A 17109-nucleotide genomic window follows, 5' to 3' on the forward strand; every position below is an offset into this window, starting at 1 on the left:
GAGAGACACTGGTTCAGACTATGCAAAGTTTGCAGCCACAGGCAGAAAAGTAGGTTAGTTAGATTATTGAGGTGAAGAGAAAGTTTTTCTGGACAGTCGACCAAATTATAAAGTAAAAGAGCAAGTGCCGATGGAGATGAGTGACTGGGAAGATGGTGGAAAAGGGGATAGTCATTGAAGCAGGAAAAACTCTTTCAAACTAAAAATTCAATTCATGCTAGACACTTGGATGTTGGCTCCCAAACCCACCATCCTAGAACCAGAGTTAATTAATACCTTTCACTGGTTGTGGAAATCGTAGTGATATAAGGGCAATTTTGTAAGTCTTCAGTTAGGCTGAATATATTCAACTTAGATTATGTGTTTCCTCCTTTTGTGTTACGTAACTTTTATCTTTTATTAAATTATTAGATAATGGTTCCTGATGTTGATATTCTAAATGCCCCTTTTTGAAAAGTAAGAAACTGATGACTTTATTTCAGTTGTCCCTGTCAGTTGTATTTTTTAATCTGCTTCATAAAGTTTCAGAGTCTGAGCAGATACTGCTTTATCCGTGTATTTAGAAAGAGCAAGAAAGGCAGACTGTTTCAGTTTTCTGAAGTTTTTTGAAATCCGAAACAAGTAGAGTTTATAAATGAAAAGCAACATAACACTTCTAATAAATAATGGGGGAAACAATTTTTATTTCAGATGAAGATCGACTTTCTAGAAGAAAAAGTATCGTGGACACCGTGTCCATTCAGGTGGATATTCTGTCCAACAGTGTTCCTTCGGATGACATGGTAAGTTGCTGAAAGTTTATGGTAGAGTGCTATCTTGAGATAGCATTTAAAAGAATTTTTTGCCATCCACACTTTTCAAGCAAGAGAAAATTTAGCTTTAAATTTCCTCAAATCCAAGTTAATTGTTGGTAGAAATTAATGTGATTTAACCTTGAATTTATTTATACTTTGTTTTACTCATTTCAGCTGTTTATAAAGATAAAAACTTAACATTATATGTCATGATAAAGGAATTAGGAAACATAACTGAGATTTTTTTTTTTTTGGTAAGAAATAATTACAGAAGGCTTGTCATGTCTCAGAGGACCTCTAGATTCTGTTTATTTTTAAAAATTTATGAAACATAAATTACAGGTAGAATGGAATTATACACCCTCGTGTGAAATCAGATGCTTGCAAGCTTAAAAACTTCATCTATTAAAGAAAAATTTTGTATCATTTTGAATAGTAAATATAATGAACTGGATGTAACTTAAGCTGTATCAGTGAACTGTGTACTCTGTGAGGACCGTGGCTTACCTGAAACATCATGGGTTGAGTGCTGTCCTCCTGTTTCAGTGGAGCACTTGAGTGTGCCCTCCTGAGTCGTAGGAAGAAAAAGCCATTCGCATTCTCTAGGACTTATTCCACACAAATCACCAAAGAATTTGTTGATAGTCAAGTAAAAATGATGAGATAATAGCACATCAAGTCAGCCACTTGAGGTTTAGCGCTGTTAGCATGTTAAGTGTTCTATTATTTCCCACTGGTACAATGTAAATAATTAAGGAATATGCACATGGAAAAGGGAAAGGAAGTAGTCTCAGGTTATGCTTTCTCAGCCCCCCACCTCCAATCTCTATCAGTATTAAAACTATTTAGTGGCCAGGGTACAGCCAACTTAACTTGTATTTTCTATGCCATTTAACCCCCTGTTATGTAGAATTAATCATTTTCATTACCAGTAGAACATCAAAAGTAGTTGAAGAAGCAGTTAGTGCTCTTTGGAAACATGGGGCATTAAGGCTGGTTTAAAGTGTCTTAACCAATATAAGGCTTAATAAAAATCATCTTTCTTTAATTCGTCTCTTCCTTCAAATCTATTTTAATTTATAAACTTCTTACCAGTAAAGAGACAGTATCTAGGTGGTACCTGTGGCTCAGTGACTAGGGTGCCAGCCCCATATACCAGAGGTGGCAGGTTCAAACCCAGCCCTGGCCAAAAACTGCAAAAAAAAAAAAAAGAGAGAGAGAGAGTATCTTACTAGTTCTGTGTTTTAATAATTATGACTTTGCTATTACCTTTTAAAGGAAGAAATTCATCCAAAGCCTTGGTTTATACTTTTGTCAAGAACGTATGCAATTGACTGATATTTTTTTCAATTCTCCTTTTGTTGGCTGTTTTTATTTCTTCTCAAAATATTTAAGTTATTTAATGTTATTAAAGTTATATATGTATGTAGCACTTGAAACTTACAAAGAATCAGCCTGTGTTTGATAAAATGAACTGAAAAAACAATTGAGCAAAGACTTACTATAGGAGAAAGATTCTTAACATAAATTTTACATTAAAAGCCCATTAATACATTTGTTAACTTTTTAAAGATCCTATTTTTTTCCTTGTATGTCCTAAGTCAGATATGCCTCACACTGAACATCTGGAAAGTTAAGTACAGTTTAGTATCACATTTATTTAAATCTGTTTTTGTATATTGGAAGTGTTTGTTCAAGTACCAGAATAACATTACTTACTAGGCTAAAACTAATTAATTAATTGCATAGCATGAAGGGAGCAAGTCACATCAGTTAGGTATTCACCAATTAATGACATCACAAAAACATCAAACCATTTTCTTACAATGAATCAGTTAAGAGAAATTGCTCAAAAAAATTTTTGTAAGTTATTAAAGTTATTTTAAATTGTATATACATAATCGCAGATTTTTCTCCGATACGTTTGCTTTTAAAGTGTATAATTTAACAGAGAGAGAGAAAGTCGGAAGGCTGTTTGGATGGAGCCATAACAAACTTTTATTTCAACCTAGATAAACTCAAATTGTTATTGTAATTTATGGAAGTACTTGGCCCACCTGCGGTCTGTCAGTTCTGAAATTCAAACCTTAGCCCACCAGAATCACTTAGTGAACTTTTTCTAAAAATTATCCTTTATAAAAAGACATATGTGTGTGTGTTCGGTTGATCCTTGAACAACACAGAGCTTAGGAGCACTACCCACCCACCCCCTCAAACATTCAAAAATCTGCATATAATTTGACTCCCCCAAACTTTACTGATAGCCTACTGTTACCAGAAGCCTTACCTATAACATAAATACTCAATTAACATATATTTTGTATGCCGTATATTATAAACTATATTCTTTAACTTAAAATTTTATTAAGAAAATCACACAAAAGGGAAAATCTCCTTACTGTTGATTAAGTGGAAGTAGATCATCGTAAAAGTCATCTTACTTGTCATCTTCTCGCTGAGAAGGCTGAGGAGGAGACAAAAGAGAGGGTTGGTCTTGCTGTCTCAGGTGGCAGAGAAGGAAGATGTGCGTGTAGTTGTACGCAGTTCCAGTCTGTGTTGTTCAAGGGTCAGCTTCATACCTACACACGCATAGGCGCACATGTTATATACACACCCTGTATGTAAAGATACCTAAATTAAATCAAGGTATTCAAGAAGGTAAATGACTAAATAGAATAGTGACATTGCTGCCTCCAGAGATGGTCCTCCGCTTGACTGATAGAGTAAAGCACTGTAGACATGATCTTTGATCTCTTAGTGAGCATAACAGGTATGAGTAAGACCTGAGATCACCACATGATTCTCCTTTTTAAAAGCTATAGTTAAGTGCTTAATTATTTAGGGGTATGGATAGGACGTTACATCTATTAAATTTTGAGTACCTATTAAACTTAGTACAAAATTAAGTCACTAGTTGTCTGCAAAGGATTGTTTATTCTAGAACAAGCAAAAGATCTTTGCTTTATACATATGGACTCCTACCTTTCTATCAGATACAACTATAAAAACCTGTGTATGTGTTAGCATCCCATCTGTACTAGTCACAACCTGCTGGTCACTAACTGACGTATCAGTGGACATAACAGCTACTCTGATCAGAAAAGGTGAATAGCAGATTTGATGCAGGCCTAAATGTGTTCTGTAGTCTAGGTGAGGGTCATAAATCATGCATAAAGCAAACACCACAAATAGTAAAGGGAATGTTGAAACCCTTCCGGGGTGGTTTGCACCATTTATCCATAACTCCCACATAACCAGGTTTTCCTCTAGAGCTGGAACAGACTGCAGTTTGTTAGAACACCAGATAAAGTACAAAACTTCTAGTTAGCAGCTATATTGTATAAAAATGTGAATCATTCAATGCTAGTATAAAGCGAGGGGTATTTAAAAAAAAAGTTTCACAAAAGGGAAGAGTAGGAAAGATTGGAACCAAACTTTAGAAGGTTTTATCACCAGGCTGAGGGCTTTGTATGTAAAGTGGTAGGAAGTAGGGAGACATAGAAATTGAGGCAGTGTCACCATCAGAGTTATGTTTTCATAAAGGGAAGCTCTGAGGTGTGATGAGGCTAAAGTGCAAAGAAGACACTGGAGGTGGTGGCCAGTTAGGAGATTGTGTGGGAGTCCTCCAGCGACGTAACCAGGCTCTAAACCACAGCGCCAGGCTGGAGGGTGGGCGGGAGTACCCGATTCCTGAGGAGAATAGCTAGCACCAGCAGAGGACTTACAGGGAATTAGAGAAGGAGATGAAAAAAAAGAAGAGACGGGCAGAATGACTTGGAGGTTCTTGTTGCTAGGATACTGTATCATGATTCTCTGAGTTAAAAAAAGAACAAATACAATCTTTTTTTTTAAAAAAAGAAAACCTTTAGAAATCATGATTTTAGTGTACTGTTTCCATTTTTTAATTGACAAGTAAAAATTGCATATGCTTATGACATACAACATGGTGTTTTAACATATGTATACAGTGTAGAATGGCTTATCAACTAATTATCATATCTCCATTTTTTAACCAGATGACTTACTGTGTAGTGTAGTCTTCAGGGTTTATCTTGCTCTATGTAGTTAAATATACATGTGTATTCTTCATGATCAGAAATAATGAAATTTGAATGCTTTTTGGGCAAATTCAGCCTTCCTTTAAAATCAGGAAATCGGTTTTGCTATACACAGATGACATTGCTGGAAACAAGAATGTCTGTGCATTAAAGCAATTTTTAAAAACAAAACAATAAAGAACAAACAAACAGAGAAGAATAAGTAGGGTTAGGTCCTTTAGCTTTTTAGTTACCCAGGGTTGAACAGGTAACAAGTAAAAATTACATGTAACAAGACCACTGGCTTTCTACCTTCTGTGTTCTTTCTCCAACACTGCACTGTAGTTGTTTCTCAAAAGTCTACCACTCTTAGCCAATTCTAAGAATAACAGCAGGTTCTTTTTTTTCATTGAAGTACTACATTGCTTCTAGGTTCAAATAACTGACCAGCCAGAGCCTAATCTTGTATATCTGCTCCACATATCTAGAACAAAGCAACCGAAGATTCCCAAGTTTAATCTGACTTCAACTAGAAATATGAACCCTCAGTAGGAAAACCGAGGTAGTGGAACTCTTGCTGCTTGACTTCCAGCTAAAGCCTTTGTATTACAGAGAAGCTAAGGTGCAAAGCGTGAAGCCTTTTGCTTTCGTTAGTCTTGCTGCCTTAGGCTTAGCAAAAGAAGCTCAGGAGCTAAAATTAGGGATGACCAGAGTTCCAGGCAAGTACTCATTCTTAATTTTTATTCAGAGATACTATAGTAACTGGATATATTATTTGTCCTGAAAATGTGCTGATGCCACAAAAAGTATTACTTACTTTTTTAATCGTAAAGCAGTTGATTGCATATCTTTTACATATCTTATTAAAGGAAGAGAGAGATTTGAGAGCCTTAAGTTATGGGGTATGTTCAGAGACTAAAAATTGATAGTTGACCTAAGAAGATCTAGGCAGGGGTCCTCAAACGACGGCCCACGGGCCACATGAGGCGGTGTGATTGTATTTGTTTTGTTTTGTTTTTTTACTTCAAAATAAGATATGTGCAGTGTGCATAGAAATTTGTTCATAGTTTTTTTTTTTAAACTATAGTCCAGCCCTCCAATGGTCTCAGGGACAGTGAATTGGCCCCCTGTTTAAAAAGTTTGAGGACCCCTGATAGAGTATGATTATTTTAAGATGTTAATTAACTACACTCATTGAACCCTTCCAAAATGGTGATTCTTCTAAACTACTTAAAATCTTATTTTTTTTAAATTTGTAAACTGTATCTGGTACGACAATTATGGAGGATATAAGTACATACTTCTCATTTATCACACAGGTAAAAATGTATGGGTGGGTGCTCCCACCTAATGGGCACGGCAGGGGTGTTTGGCACACCTTTTGGGTGCAGGACATAACCACAACCTCTACCTAACAAAATCAAATATTTTGACCTGGTTGGTCGTACCATCACATTAACTTGAAGTTTAAAAAAAAAAAAAATGTATTTATATATAATCTCAGCTTGACTGTCCCAAATATTGTTTACTTATGGTGCATAGTGTAGTCAGTGGGACTCAGATCTTGTTGCACATCATATTACTAGAGACTGAGAGGTCTCTAATTCAAGGATGGCTTTATTACCTAAAGGATGCTAATTCTGCCAGTTTAATGCCAACCTAGAGACTTCTTTTAGGAAACCATTGTAGTAGGCCTTGTTAGAATCAATGGAAAAGTAGAGATTATTTGATATTGTAAAGTCTAATCACAACTCAAGCCAATGCAAAACAGAAAACAAATTTGTAAAAGCTCTTAGATAACTGACTTACAAGTAGGTGAAGGTATTATTTATAATGACCTTTCCTTAACCTTTTTTTTTTGTACTTTAAATTACTTTTCTCTAGGTTAGTAACACTGAAGAAATCACGTTTGAAGCATTGAAGAAAGCAATTGGTGAGATACTTTGCACTTGTTAGCACTCCTGACTCATTACTTTTTATTTTTTTTATTTTTTATTATTAAATCATAGCTGTGTACATTAATGTGATCATGGGGCACCATACACTGGTTTTATAGACCATTTGACACATTTTCATCATACTGGTTAACATAGCCTTCCTGGCATTTTCTTAGTTACTGTGTTAAGACATTTACATTCTACATTTACTAAGTTTCATATATACCCTTGTAAGATGCACTGCAGGTGTAATCCTACCATGACTCATTTTTATTGGTATTTTATTTTAGATACCAGAGTAAGTAGAGGTGGCATGGCCACCTCTATACAAAAGTATAGAAATGTATCGTTGCGTTATGCACACTAGGTTGGATCCCCTCAAAACCCTCCCTCCTCCCAGAGTATGAATGTTTTTGCCCCAAGTAAGAAAGGAGACGGTTATGTTAATCAATTAGCTGTAAGCATTTCACATTGTATATCAAATCAGCATATTGTATCCCATAAATGCACTAATGTACATAGTTGTGATTTAATAAAAGAATTAAAAAAAACACAAACAAAATAAAACAAACTCCTGTTAGTTTCTATATAAATATATCATTTAGTTACCTCCATTGCTTAGGCTTTTAAAATTGTATTGTTTCATAATAGCCATATTCTTTTTTTTTTTTTTTTTATAGCCATATTCTTAAACAGATAGTTATATCAGTGGTATCAGAAAGATAGACATATATTAATTTACTATCTCACAAACTTTGCCTGGAAGAAACATCATCTTAAAACAAACAGAAAAAAAGAATCCCTTTTCAGATTATGATAAATAAATAGGAAAGGATAATATGGTTCCAAATGACCCCATCTGTATTTTAATTATTCTACTCATTCTCAAGATGCAGTTTAGCAAATATTTTATTTAGTACCACATATGTGCAAGGGCATAGTTATTCATGAAAGAATCCTTCAGGAAGGACCTACATGTAGTTCAACCTATAGGAAGTTACCATTCTCCTGTCTTTTTTTGGTAAGAGAGAGAAAAGTACTCTTAAAAAGGGTCTTGTGCTGTGTAGTTTTAAAGCCTTATATTTTTAATCTTTTGTATGTGTGATTTTTAACCTTGAGACATTTCAAGGACATTATGCCGTTTGATTTTTTTTTTCCTTTTAAACGTAGCCTTATAAATTGCCCTTAGTTTTCATTGACACATGATTAACTGTTATGGTTATTAACAGGGTTCTATGAAATTCTGTATTCCTGCTAATAAATCTTTTCAAACATTTATACAGACACGAGTGGAATGGAAGAGCAAGAAAAGGAAAAGAGGCGTCTTGTTATAGAGAAATTTCAGAAAGCACCTTTTGAAGAAATAGCAGCACAGTGTGAATCAAAAGTGAGTCAACTAGTGGTGAAGGTGGATGAGGAGGAATGTGGTTTTGTAAACACTTTCTTGGTAATTGATTAGTAACTTCCTGGTTCTAGACAGCTCTACAGAACAGAAGGAAATTATTAGAGACTAAAAACTCTGAAGGGATAGCTTTGAAGCCTAAATAATTTCTTTATGTGATCTAAGCTGATGGAAATGGCAGATTCCAAAGTAAACATTAATTTTGCATTGATAATTTTTTTTTTTTTGCAGTGTTTTTTGTTGATTTTGCTGTGGATATTTTATGTGTTTGTCACTTTGGTTTTAGCAGTGAATCTAGAACAGGAAAATTACAGAAGGCTTACATTAAATTCCCATAGGTGAGACAGATTAAACCAAAATGTCATTAAGCATTCTGTGCTTAATAGTTCATCAGCTTAATAGTTACACTTACATTTTGTCCTCTAAATTACATTTGCATTAGTTCATATAGCTATTTAGAACATAATCCTTTCTTAACATTTTTTCTTTTTTGCAGGCAAATTTGCTTCACGATAGACTTGCTCAAATATTGGAACTGACCATACGGTAAGTTGTTTTGTTACTACAACAGCAGTAATGCACCGGAAACAAAATTGAAGCTATTAGACTCCTGGAAATTTGTGGCTAATCAGGTTTAAGTCATTGTGCTTTTCTTCCAGAATAAGTGCGAGATGGTGTGTGCGATGCTGTATCTCAGTATGTCTTATATAGTGGTCTTCTAGCTATTTTCTGCGTTCCTTTTTTAGATCATTTATTTCTTTCTAATGATCCTATAAGGACATCTGGATAACATTACAATGTTATGCTTCATAACCAGGAAATTGATTTAGCTGTTTTGACCTTATAAAAATTGTATTTTAATATGGTTCAGCCTCATAGTTCTTTTCAGGACAGTAACGAGTCTACCTATGCGATGGCTCAGTTGAGTTATTGAAGATTCCTTTAGCTTTCCTACATCATATCCATTTCAGTCCTATTATGAATTATTACTCTTTAAAACAAGGTGTCCAACAGCTGTCGGTATTGATTATTCTGTGTCTGTTTTTAGGTAATGCAGCACATCAAGGATGGATAGGCAAATTCTAGGTTCTATTTAAAGAAAGAGCCATGTGGTCTTATGTTGATTTCATTATAGAAATGGGCTCCAGTGAGAGGTAGTCTGTAGAGGATTCATAAATGTACTATATTTCTGGGATTTTTTTCTACAACAGCTGTATCTTTATATTTTTAACTTGCTTAATTCTGTTTTGCCTCAACCCCTTTATCTTATAAACGGAGGAGACAGGGAAATGTTCTAGTCTGCTTGCTGTTTTATTTCAGCCTTTTTTTTTATATGCAAGGCACATGTATGTCAGTGTCACCCCTTTTTAGAGGTGCTTCCTTCCATTCTTAACACCCTCTCTAAGTTGAGAATCACTCGTTCACAAAATTTCCGAACAGAATCAGACTAAAATATGCAGTATGTGTCTGATCTAGGATTGAGAGAAAATTGCTGGGTGTGGGCATTTATCTCTTTGATGTCTATTAGTTGTAACACTAAATGTCTGCTGTGTACTTGGTCTTATGCTGTACGGTTTATAGCTGTAATTTTTGCTAAGCTTCCCGAGAGCCCTGAAAGGTAGGTAGATGCCACTTTTTTTCATTTTCCAAGTGAAGGTGCCAAGGCTTAGAGAAAGACCTAAAGTAACTTGTTGAAGGTCATACAGTTGGTGAGTGGCAAAGTCAGAATTTGAATCCATAAACAACTTTTTTAAAAGGATTTTTGGTAGGGATCACAGTGCTACATTTGGTCACACTAACATAACTTCATGGTTATGTCAGGAAAATATAAGGGAACCAACTGAATAGATTAATAATTGAAGATAGTTATATGCATATGATGTGAACATTTATGCATTTATTAATTAATCAAAAAGAAAGTACACTTAACCATGACACAATACTAATAAACTCAGAGAACTTTGTAAGACTTACATGAAGTATGTGTAACTATAATCTCCTCTTAATATACTTAAGAATATCGGATATTCTTAAGTGTATTTTGTTTAAACATAAATTAACTAAATAAAACATATTTTTGAATAAGGAGTTAATATCATAAAGGCATTAGTCCTCTGCAGATTAATCTATCATTTTAGTCAAAGAATTTGTTTTTATATTTGAACAAGGGAAGTGAAGGGCAGTGGTGGAGGAATCCCCGTGCAAGAGGCACGGGGCGTGCGCCTCTGCTGGCAGGAAACACTTGATAGATAGATCTGTGTGAACTTATGACTAAAAAGAACAGAGGGAAATTCACGTATAGAAAGTGTCTGTAGTAAAGATAAGATTTCAGATTTTTAAGGAAAAAAGCAAATATTCTGTTTATCTTATTTGGGCAAATGTTAAAAACTGTTATCAGTTGGGGGTGGGGGTGGGGCAAGAATTCCTACTTTACTTCTTTTACCGAGGTGGATAAATTAACTCTTTGTTTACAAAAAGACATAGAAACTCTGGAAGTTATACAGGAGGGTTTTTTGTTGTTGTTGTTTTTTTTTTTTTTTACAGTTTTTGGCTGGGGCTGGGTTTGAACCTGCCACCTCCGGTATATGGAGCCGGCACCCTACTCCTTTGAGTCACAGGCGCCATCCAGGAGTATTTTTTATAATATTGGTTTGGGGGAAAGTTTTTCTCACTATAACTCAAAAGCTAGAATTCATATGGAAACAATTGAGTTTTTGTAACGTTTTTAAGCATTTGGGGGAGAAAAAAAGGAAACAAAAAAAAAGTTGAGAATTAAATATGTATTGAAGAAAAGCATTTGTATCACATGACAAAAAAATTAGTTTCCCAAATTGATAAGAGAACTTCTGAGTAGGATTAGAGGCAATTAAGGCAATTTAAATTTTCAAAGAAACATTACATGGATACTACAAAGATATTTTTCATTAATAGTAACCCAAAATGAAAATTAAAAATGAATTCCCTTTGGACTTTCAGATTGTCAAAGATTAAAAACAAAAAGATTAACTACATCTTGTATTTATAAACAGTAGAAGAGAATAGGTATAATGAAATGTTAAAAATATAAATTGTTGGTATTCTGACATTGTGTGCTAAGAAGGTCAAAATTTTAAATACAGTTTGATCCAGAAATTTGACTTGTAACACTATACAGCAGAACCAAGTCAGTCAGGGTAAATCATGGGTGTGTGCGAGTAGACTATGAGCATTATTGGTAATAAGACAAAATGGAAATAAACCTGCATTTGTCCCCCGAGTTATGCCAGGTGCGATATATCTACATAATGAATACCGTGTGTTATAAAAAAGATAATGTCTACATGTATGAAATAATTTTTTTAGTAATGAAACAAAGTGGCTTCTAAGAGTGTGTAGAGTGTAATGCCATCATAAATATATATATATACACACACACATATATATATTTTTAAAAAGAAAATGTCTGGTTTAGAATTAAAAACAGCTTGATACCACTGTGATCTGTTTTCCCATTCAACTTTGCAGCTGGCTACAAACTACATAGCATTGATCTTTGCAATTGATGTTTGAAGACAGTAGATATAATTTTCTTTCAAATAAACAGCTTTAATTTTTTTTATTTTTTTTAATTAATATTACATCATAGCTGTGTACATTAATGCGATCATGGGGCACCATACACTGGTTTTATAAACATTTTGACACATTTTCATCACACTGGTTAATATAGCCTTCCTGGCATTTTCTTAGTTATTGTGTTAAGACATTTATATTCTACATTTACTAAGTTTCACATGTACCCTTGTAAGATGCACTGCAGGTGTAATCCCACCAATCATCCTCCCTCTGCCTATCCTCCCCCCTCCCTCCCCTCCCTCTCCTCCTTCCCCCTATTCTTAGGTTATAACTGGGTTATAGCTTTCATATGAAAGTCATAAATTAGTTTCATAGTAGGGCTGAGTACATTGGATACTTTTTCTTCCATTCTTGGGATACTTTACTAAGAAGAATATGTTTCAGCTCCATCCATGTAAACATGAAAGAGGTAAAGTCTCCATCTTTCTTTAAGGCTGCATAATATTCCATGGTGTACATATACCACAATTTATTAATCCATTCGTGGATCGATGGGCACTTGGGCTTTTTCCATGACTTAACAATTGTGAATTGGGCTGCAGTAAACATTCTGGTACAAATATCTTTGTTATCACGTGATTTTTGGTCTTCTGGGTATATACCTAGTAGAGGCATTATAGGATTGAATGGCAGATCTATTTTTAGATCTCTAAGTGTTCTGTTGACAATGCCTTGTTCTTCTTTCACAGTCCTCCTCCTAGTCCATCAGGAACACTGACCATTACTTCTGGGCACGCCCAATACCAGTCTGTCCCAGTCTATGAGATGAAGTTTCCAGATCTGTGCGTGTATTGAGTGGCTCATGAAGACCTTGGCATCGGATTTTAAACTCTTAAAATTAAGGCCAAGCTGAGTTTTCAGGGTACATACTTCTTGCCAATAATGATGGAACCTGAACCAAATTCTTGGCGTACCGTATTAGAAGTTTTGGAGCTATATATGATTGAGAGTACTTTTGAAGATAGATTTATGCCATGTTAATTTGCCTTGAGGTTCCTGTTGGCTTTTAAAGTTGAACATACATTGATCTCATATTATTCCCTTGTTAAACAGTATATTTTAAACTTTTCACAAACATGTAATTTTTTTTTAAAAAAGGAAGCCTTCAGAGGATTAAAAATATTTGAAATGTCTATCGTATTTCTTAACATGTACACAATTGCTTAGAGATAGAATTGCTTTTGGTTTTGGTTTTCTACAAAAGCTGATACCTTCAAATATATTCCTAATCCTGGGCCTGCAAAGCAGCCCTAGGGCTTTGTCTCCATGCTGTAGGTCACTGTTGACGGGCATCCCTCTATTCACTCACCGTAATCGTATGTCATAGGCATTCCTCATTGTTCACAGTGATAAGAAATCTATTGAACAGCATTCCTACAATATGACCCTAAAAATTGCCGTACTTTAAAACACCTAGTTCTTGTAATACTGTGTTTCCTGCCAAGAGTTTGATCATTCTGCTTAAGGGGCGTAGAGCTTACTCTTGGAGTACCGAACTGTGCAATATTTTTTACATCATAAGATGTGTTAGTTTACAGGCTGTGCTTTGAAATTATAGTATTTTACTGTGGCTCCAGTAATTAAATGAGATATATATTTAGTATAGGGGAGAAAAAGATGTTTAAAACAGCTACTAGTTCACCTGTGAGGAAACTGTACATTTTGATTTTCATTAAGAACACATTAATTTGCGCTTTTATGCATTGTTTTAGATCCTCCTAATCAACAAATTCTCCAAACGGATTTTTATTATAGAATTTAAACCATAACTTTGATGCATCTGTGTTTTGAATTGGTTATATTACATTGGAAAAGAGTATCTGTGTTTTCACAGTCAAGTGTGCTAAGGTTTGATAATTTAAGCTGCTTTTGATTTCACCTCCCAAACTCACAGGTTCATTCTGTGCACACACTGACAGGCCCATAAATTTGCGTACATTTTAGTGAATTACATTCCATGGTAAGATGAATAACTTTCTTTATAACTCTCATAAAATTCTCTTAGGACGTTTTTATAAAATCACCTGTTTGTACAAGTAGTTCTACCTTTTCAGATTCAGGGTTTTTTTTGTTTTTCTTTTTGCATAAAACTATATACATATTAGAAACTGCAGCTCTAGTTTTTGGCTTATGTTTTTGTTGGAAAAGTTGCAATGAAGAATGGGATGTTTTAACTTAGTATTTGTGTTTATTTGGGCACCTTGAGTAAAAACAGGAAAGTAAATAAATGATAACAGAACAAGTAAATAAATGATAGCAGAACAAGTATACTCGAAAATTTTTGAATATTTTAACCAAAGTGCTACTTCTTGAAACAGAATCTAGTCATTTAAACCTATAAAATGATATAAAACATCCTAGGCTATTTATTAAATGTAGATAGACAAGACCTTGTTTTCCAAGTGACAGTGGAGTCACCACTGGAGATCTCAATGGCCACATTGCAGCTGCCACTACAACTTTGCCTTTTGATCGGGTAAAATGCTTTACTAGTTAATAAGCCAAGTTTGGTGGGTTTTTTGTTTTTTTTATTTCCCTTTTTTTCTTATGTATTTTTAAAGAAGGCTATTAATTTCTGACTGTGCGTTTTTAAAAATCTAAGCAGGGGGACATGCAAAACCAATCATCATCCACTTGGATGTCATTTTATAGATTAACACTGTGTGCTTTTGTATGGAAATATATATAATTTAATAGTATAAGCAAAGAAGATATATATTCATTTGCACTCATGTGAAACAAACTTTGCTCTGCAAAAGTTCATGTTTCTTAGTAATTTAAAAATGCATGTATTGCATGTAAAGGAAAACCGTTGCAATTAATGTTAATCACAACTTTCTCATGGTCTTTGTAAATTATTGATTTGGGTTTTGGGGTTTTCTTCTTCTGATTTTTAAATCACAGTAGACTTCTATATATCCTGGATTATTGAACTGGTCTTATTGACAAGGATTCCCAAGAATTGGATCTCTTCTCTGGCTGACCTGTCCATTTCTAACGGGGATTCTTTAGGAATTACGTATGCATATTGTGTTGTAGCCAATTTAAATACTGGAAGTTTAGGATTTATTGAAGTTTGCTGTATTGCTATATTTTTGTAGATATAGAAAACTCTTAATTGTTAAAATTTCTCTTTTTGCTGTATACAGTTGCTCATATTCTTTTCTTGACATTGAAGAGTTAACATTTAAATGTCCCTTCTGTGCTTGTGTTGTCTGTGACTGGTATATAGAGTTTTATTATTATGAAGTTTACCTGAATACACATGTGCGCGTGCACACACACACACACCTCTACTTCCTTAATACTTCTGAACTCATTATCTTGTAGAATAACATTACACTTTACCAGCAGTTAACTTCCCTCTACCCAAGATGTTTCTCTTCTTCCTGTCTGAAAATGGAACTTATTTGTCTTCTTCATGCTGATAATATGTATTAAATGTAATGAAGTTAAGTTTCCTCAAATGTAAAAATTCACTGTGCAATTCATACGTAAGCAATAAAACAAAAATTGAATTACTTGTGTCTAAGTACAATTCTGTAATAGTTATTATATTTATTTAATTTATTCGATACTTGCTTAAGTTAAAAATGAAGAGCTTTAGTAAAAACCACGTTGCCAAGTGGATTCATTCCCATGTGTATTGGACGTAGCCATGGCAAGGTATAGTTACGTGAACTCGTGGTCTGTGCTTGTGAAGGTGCAGTTGCCATCTCTACCTCAGTCTTAGTATTTTTAATGTTTCTTCTTGGCTCCATAAATTACACAAAGTATCTCTTTAAAAAAAAAAAAAATCTGCTCCCAGTACCCTATGCCACCCTGGTTTGCTTATTCTGCCACTTACAGAGCTGGGCATCATAGCCTGGGGGTTCGGGAACCACCTCTATTACTGAAGCGTAAGGTGCTTGGGCTCTGGTCAAATCCAGCCCCACCACTTCCTGGCAAAGCAGCTGCAGGCAAGTGATTGAACTGTGAGCCACAAAGTCCTCATCCGTAAAACGAGGACAGCAGACAGCCTTCCAAATGGGTTTCCCTTTTTAAGGAACTGCTGAACTCTTTCCCAAAGTGACTGCACCATTTCCCAGCAGTGTGTGAGGGAGCCAGGCCCTGTGCCATCGCCAGCACTGTCTGCTGTTCCCACCGCAGCTGTCCTAGGCCATGTGAAGATTGTTTTGATTTGCATTTCCCTAATAACTAATGATGTTGAACATCTTTCCATGGCTTACTGGCCATTTGCATATCTTCCTGAGAGAAATATCTCTTCTGATCTTATAGCATTTTTTATTTAAAAGCTATATTTTCTAGCATTTTTTTATTTAAAAGCTATATTTATATCTTCTAGCATTTTTATTTAATATATATTATTTTCTAGCTTTTTTATTTAAAAGCTATATCTTCTAGCATTTTTTTATTTAAAAGTTGTATTTTCTTATATATTTTTTAATTTCAGAATATTACAGAGATACATGTTTTAGTTACAGAATTTGCTTTTGTACATTTTAAATCAAATGGGATTATTTGCCCTTTTATTGCTTTGCTGTTACCTCTTAATTGAAATAGGCTGCATTGGCCTCTTGCGTCTAGTCTGTGCTCTAATTTATTTTTTATTTTGCTGCCAGATTGATCTTTCTGAAGAATAAGAAGTACTGCTTACAACGAGCCTTTGACTTTACCATACAAAGTAAAAGACTTCTTAGCTCAGCACCGTCTAATGCCTGCCTTTCTGCTTCCTGAGGAAGTGACTCTAACATGAGTCCCACTTTGGGTGTGTTAAACTTAAGGTGCCTGTGAGGCATCCATGTACGATTAACAAGTCTAAGCCCCCAAATCCAGAGACCTGATATTCACTTGGAAGTCAAAACCATAGTGACAATAACAGAAACTAGAAATGAATGAGCGTGTCACTCGCAAAGGGCTACTTGCCCCAGACAGACACCTAGGAATGTAGAACTTAAGAAGGAGGGCTGTGAGACGAGCAAGAAAAAGATGCCAAGAAATAGGGAGAGTTACTTAAAAGTCTCCTCAAACTTTTCTTAGAAAAGGATTTGCTATCTGAAAATGTACTAGACAACATGTAAACTAAAAATGGAAGAAAATCTTTATCTCTCTCCACCCCTGATTGGTTTATAGTATCCAGGGGTCCTCAAACTCCACGAGGTGGTGTGATTGTATTTGTTCCCGTTTTGGTTTTTTACTTCAAAATAAGATATGTGCAGTGTGCATAGGAATTTGTTCATTTTTTTTTTAAACTATAATCCGGCCCTCCAACGGTCTGAGGGACAGTGAACTGGCCCCCTGTTTAAAAAGTTTGAGGACCTCTG

The 17109-nt window shown here is 34.8% G+C and overlaps 1 protein-coding gene across 4 annotated transcripts in view; it reads left to right on the plus strand.

Annotated features, from left to right (window-relative positions):
• Positions 1-15306, plus strand: part of EFR3A (EFR3 homolog A) — a 103244-nt gene extending 87938 nt beyond the window's left edge. For all 4 annotated transcript variants that reach the window (XM_053559047.1, XM_053559048.1, XM_053559050.1 and 1 more), the window contains 5 exons: positions 691-782; positions 6716-6764; positions 8052-8155; positions 8667-8716; positions 12475-15306. In XM_053559047.1, coding sequence (XP_053415022.1) covers positions 691-782; positions 6716-6764; positions 8052-8155; positions 8667-8716; positions 12475-12580 — 401 coding nt within the window. In that variant the 3' untranslated portion in view covers positions 12581-15306. The remainder of the gene's footprint in view (positions 1-690; positions 783-6715; positions 6765-8051; positions 8156-8666; positions 8717-12474) is intronic.
• The last annotated feature ends 1803 nt before the right edge of the window (positions 15307-17109 follow it).

Source organism: Nycticebus coucang, chromosome 13 (genome assembly GCF_027406575.1).
Source record: "Nycticebus coucang isolate mNycCou1 chromosome 13, mNycCou1.pri, whole genome shotgun sequence".
In the NCBI taxonomy this organism is placed as follows: domain Eukaryota; kingdom Metazoa; phylum Chordata; class Mammalia; order Primates; family Lorisidae; genus Nycticebus; species Nycticebus coucang.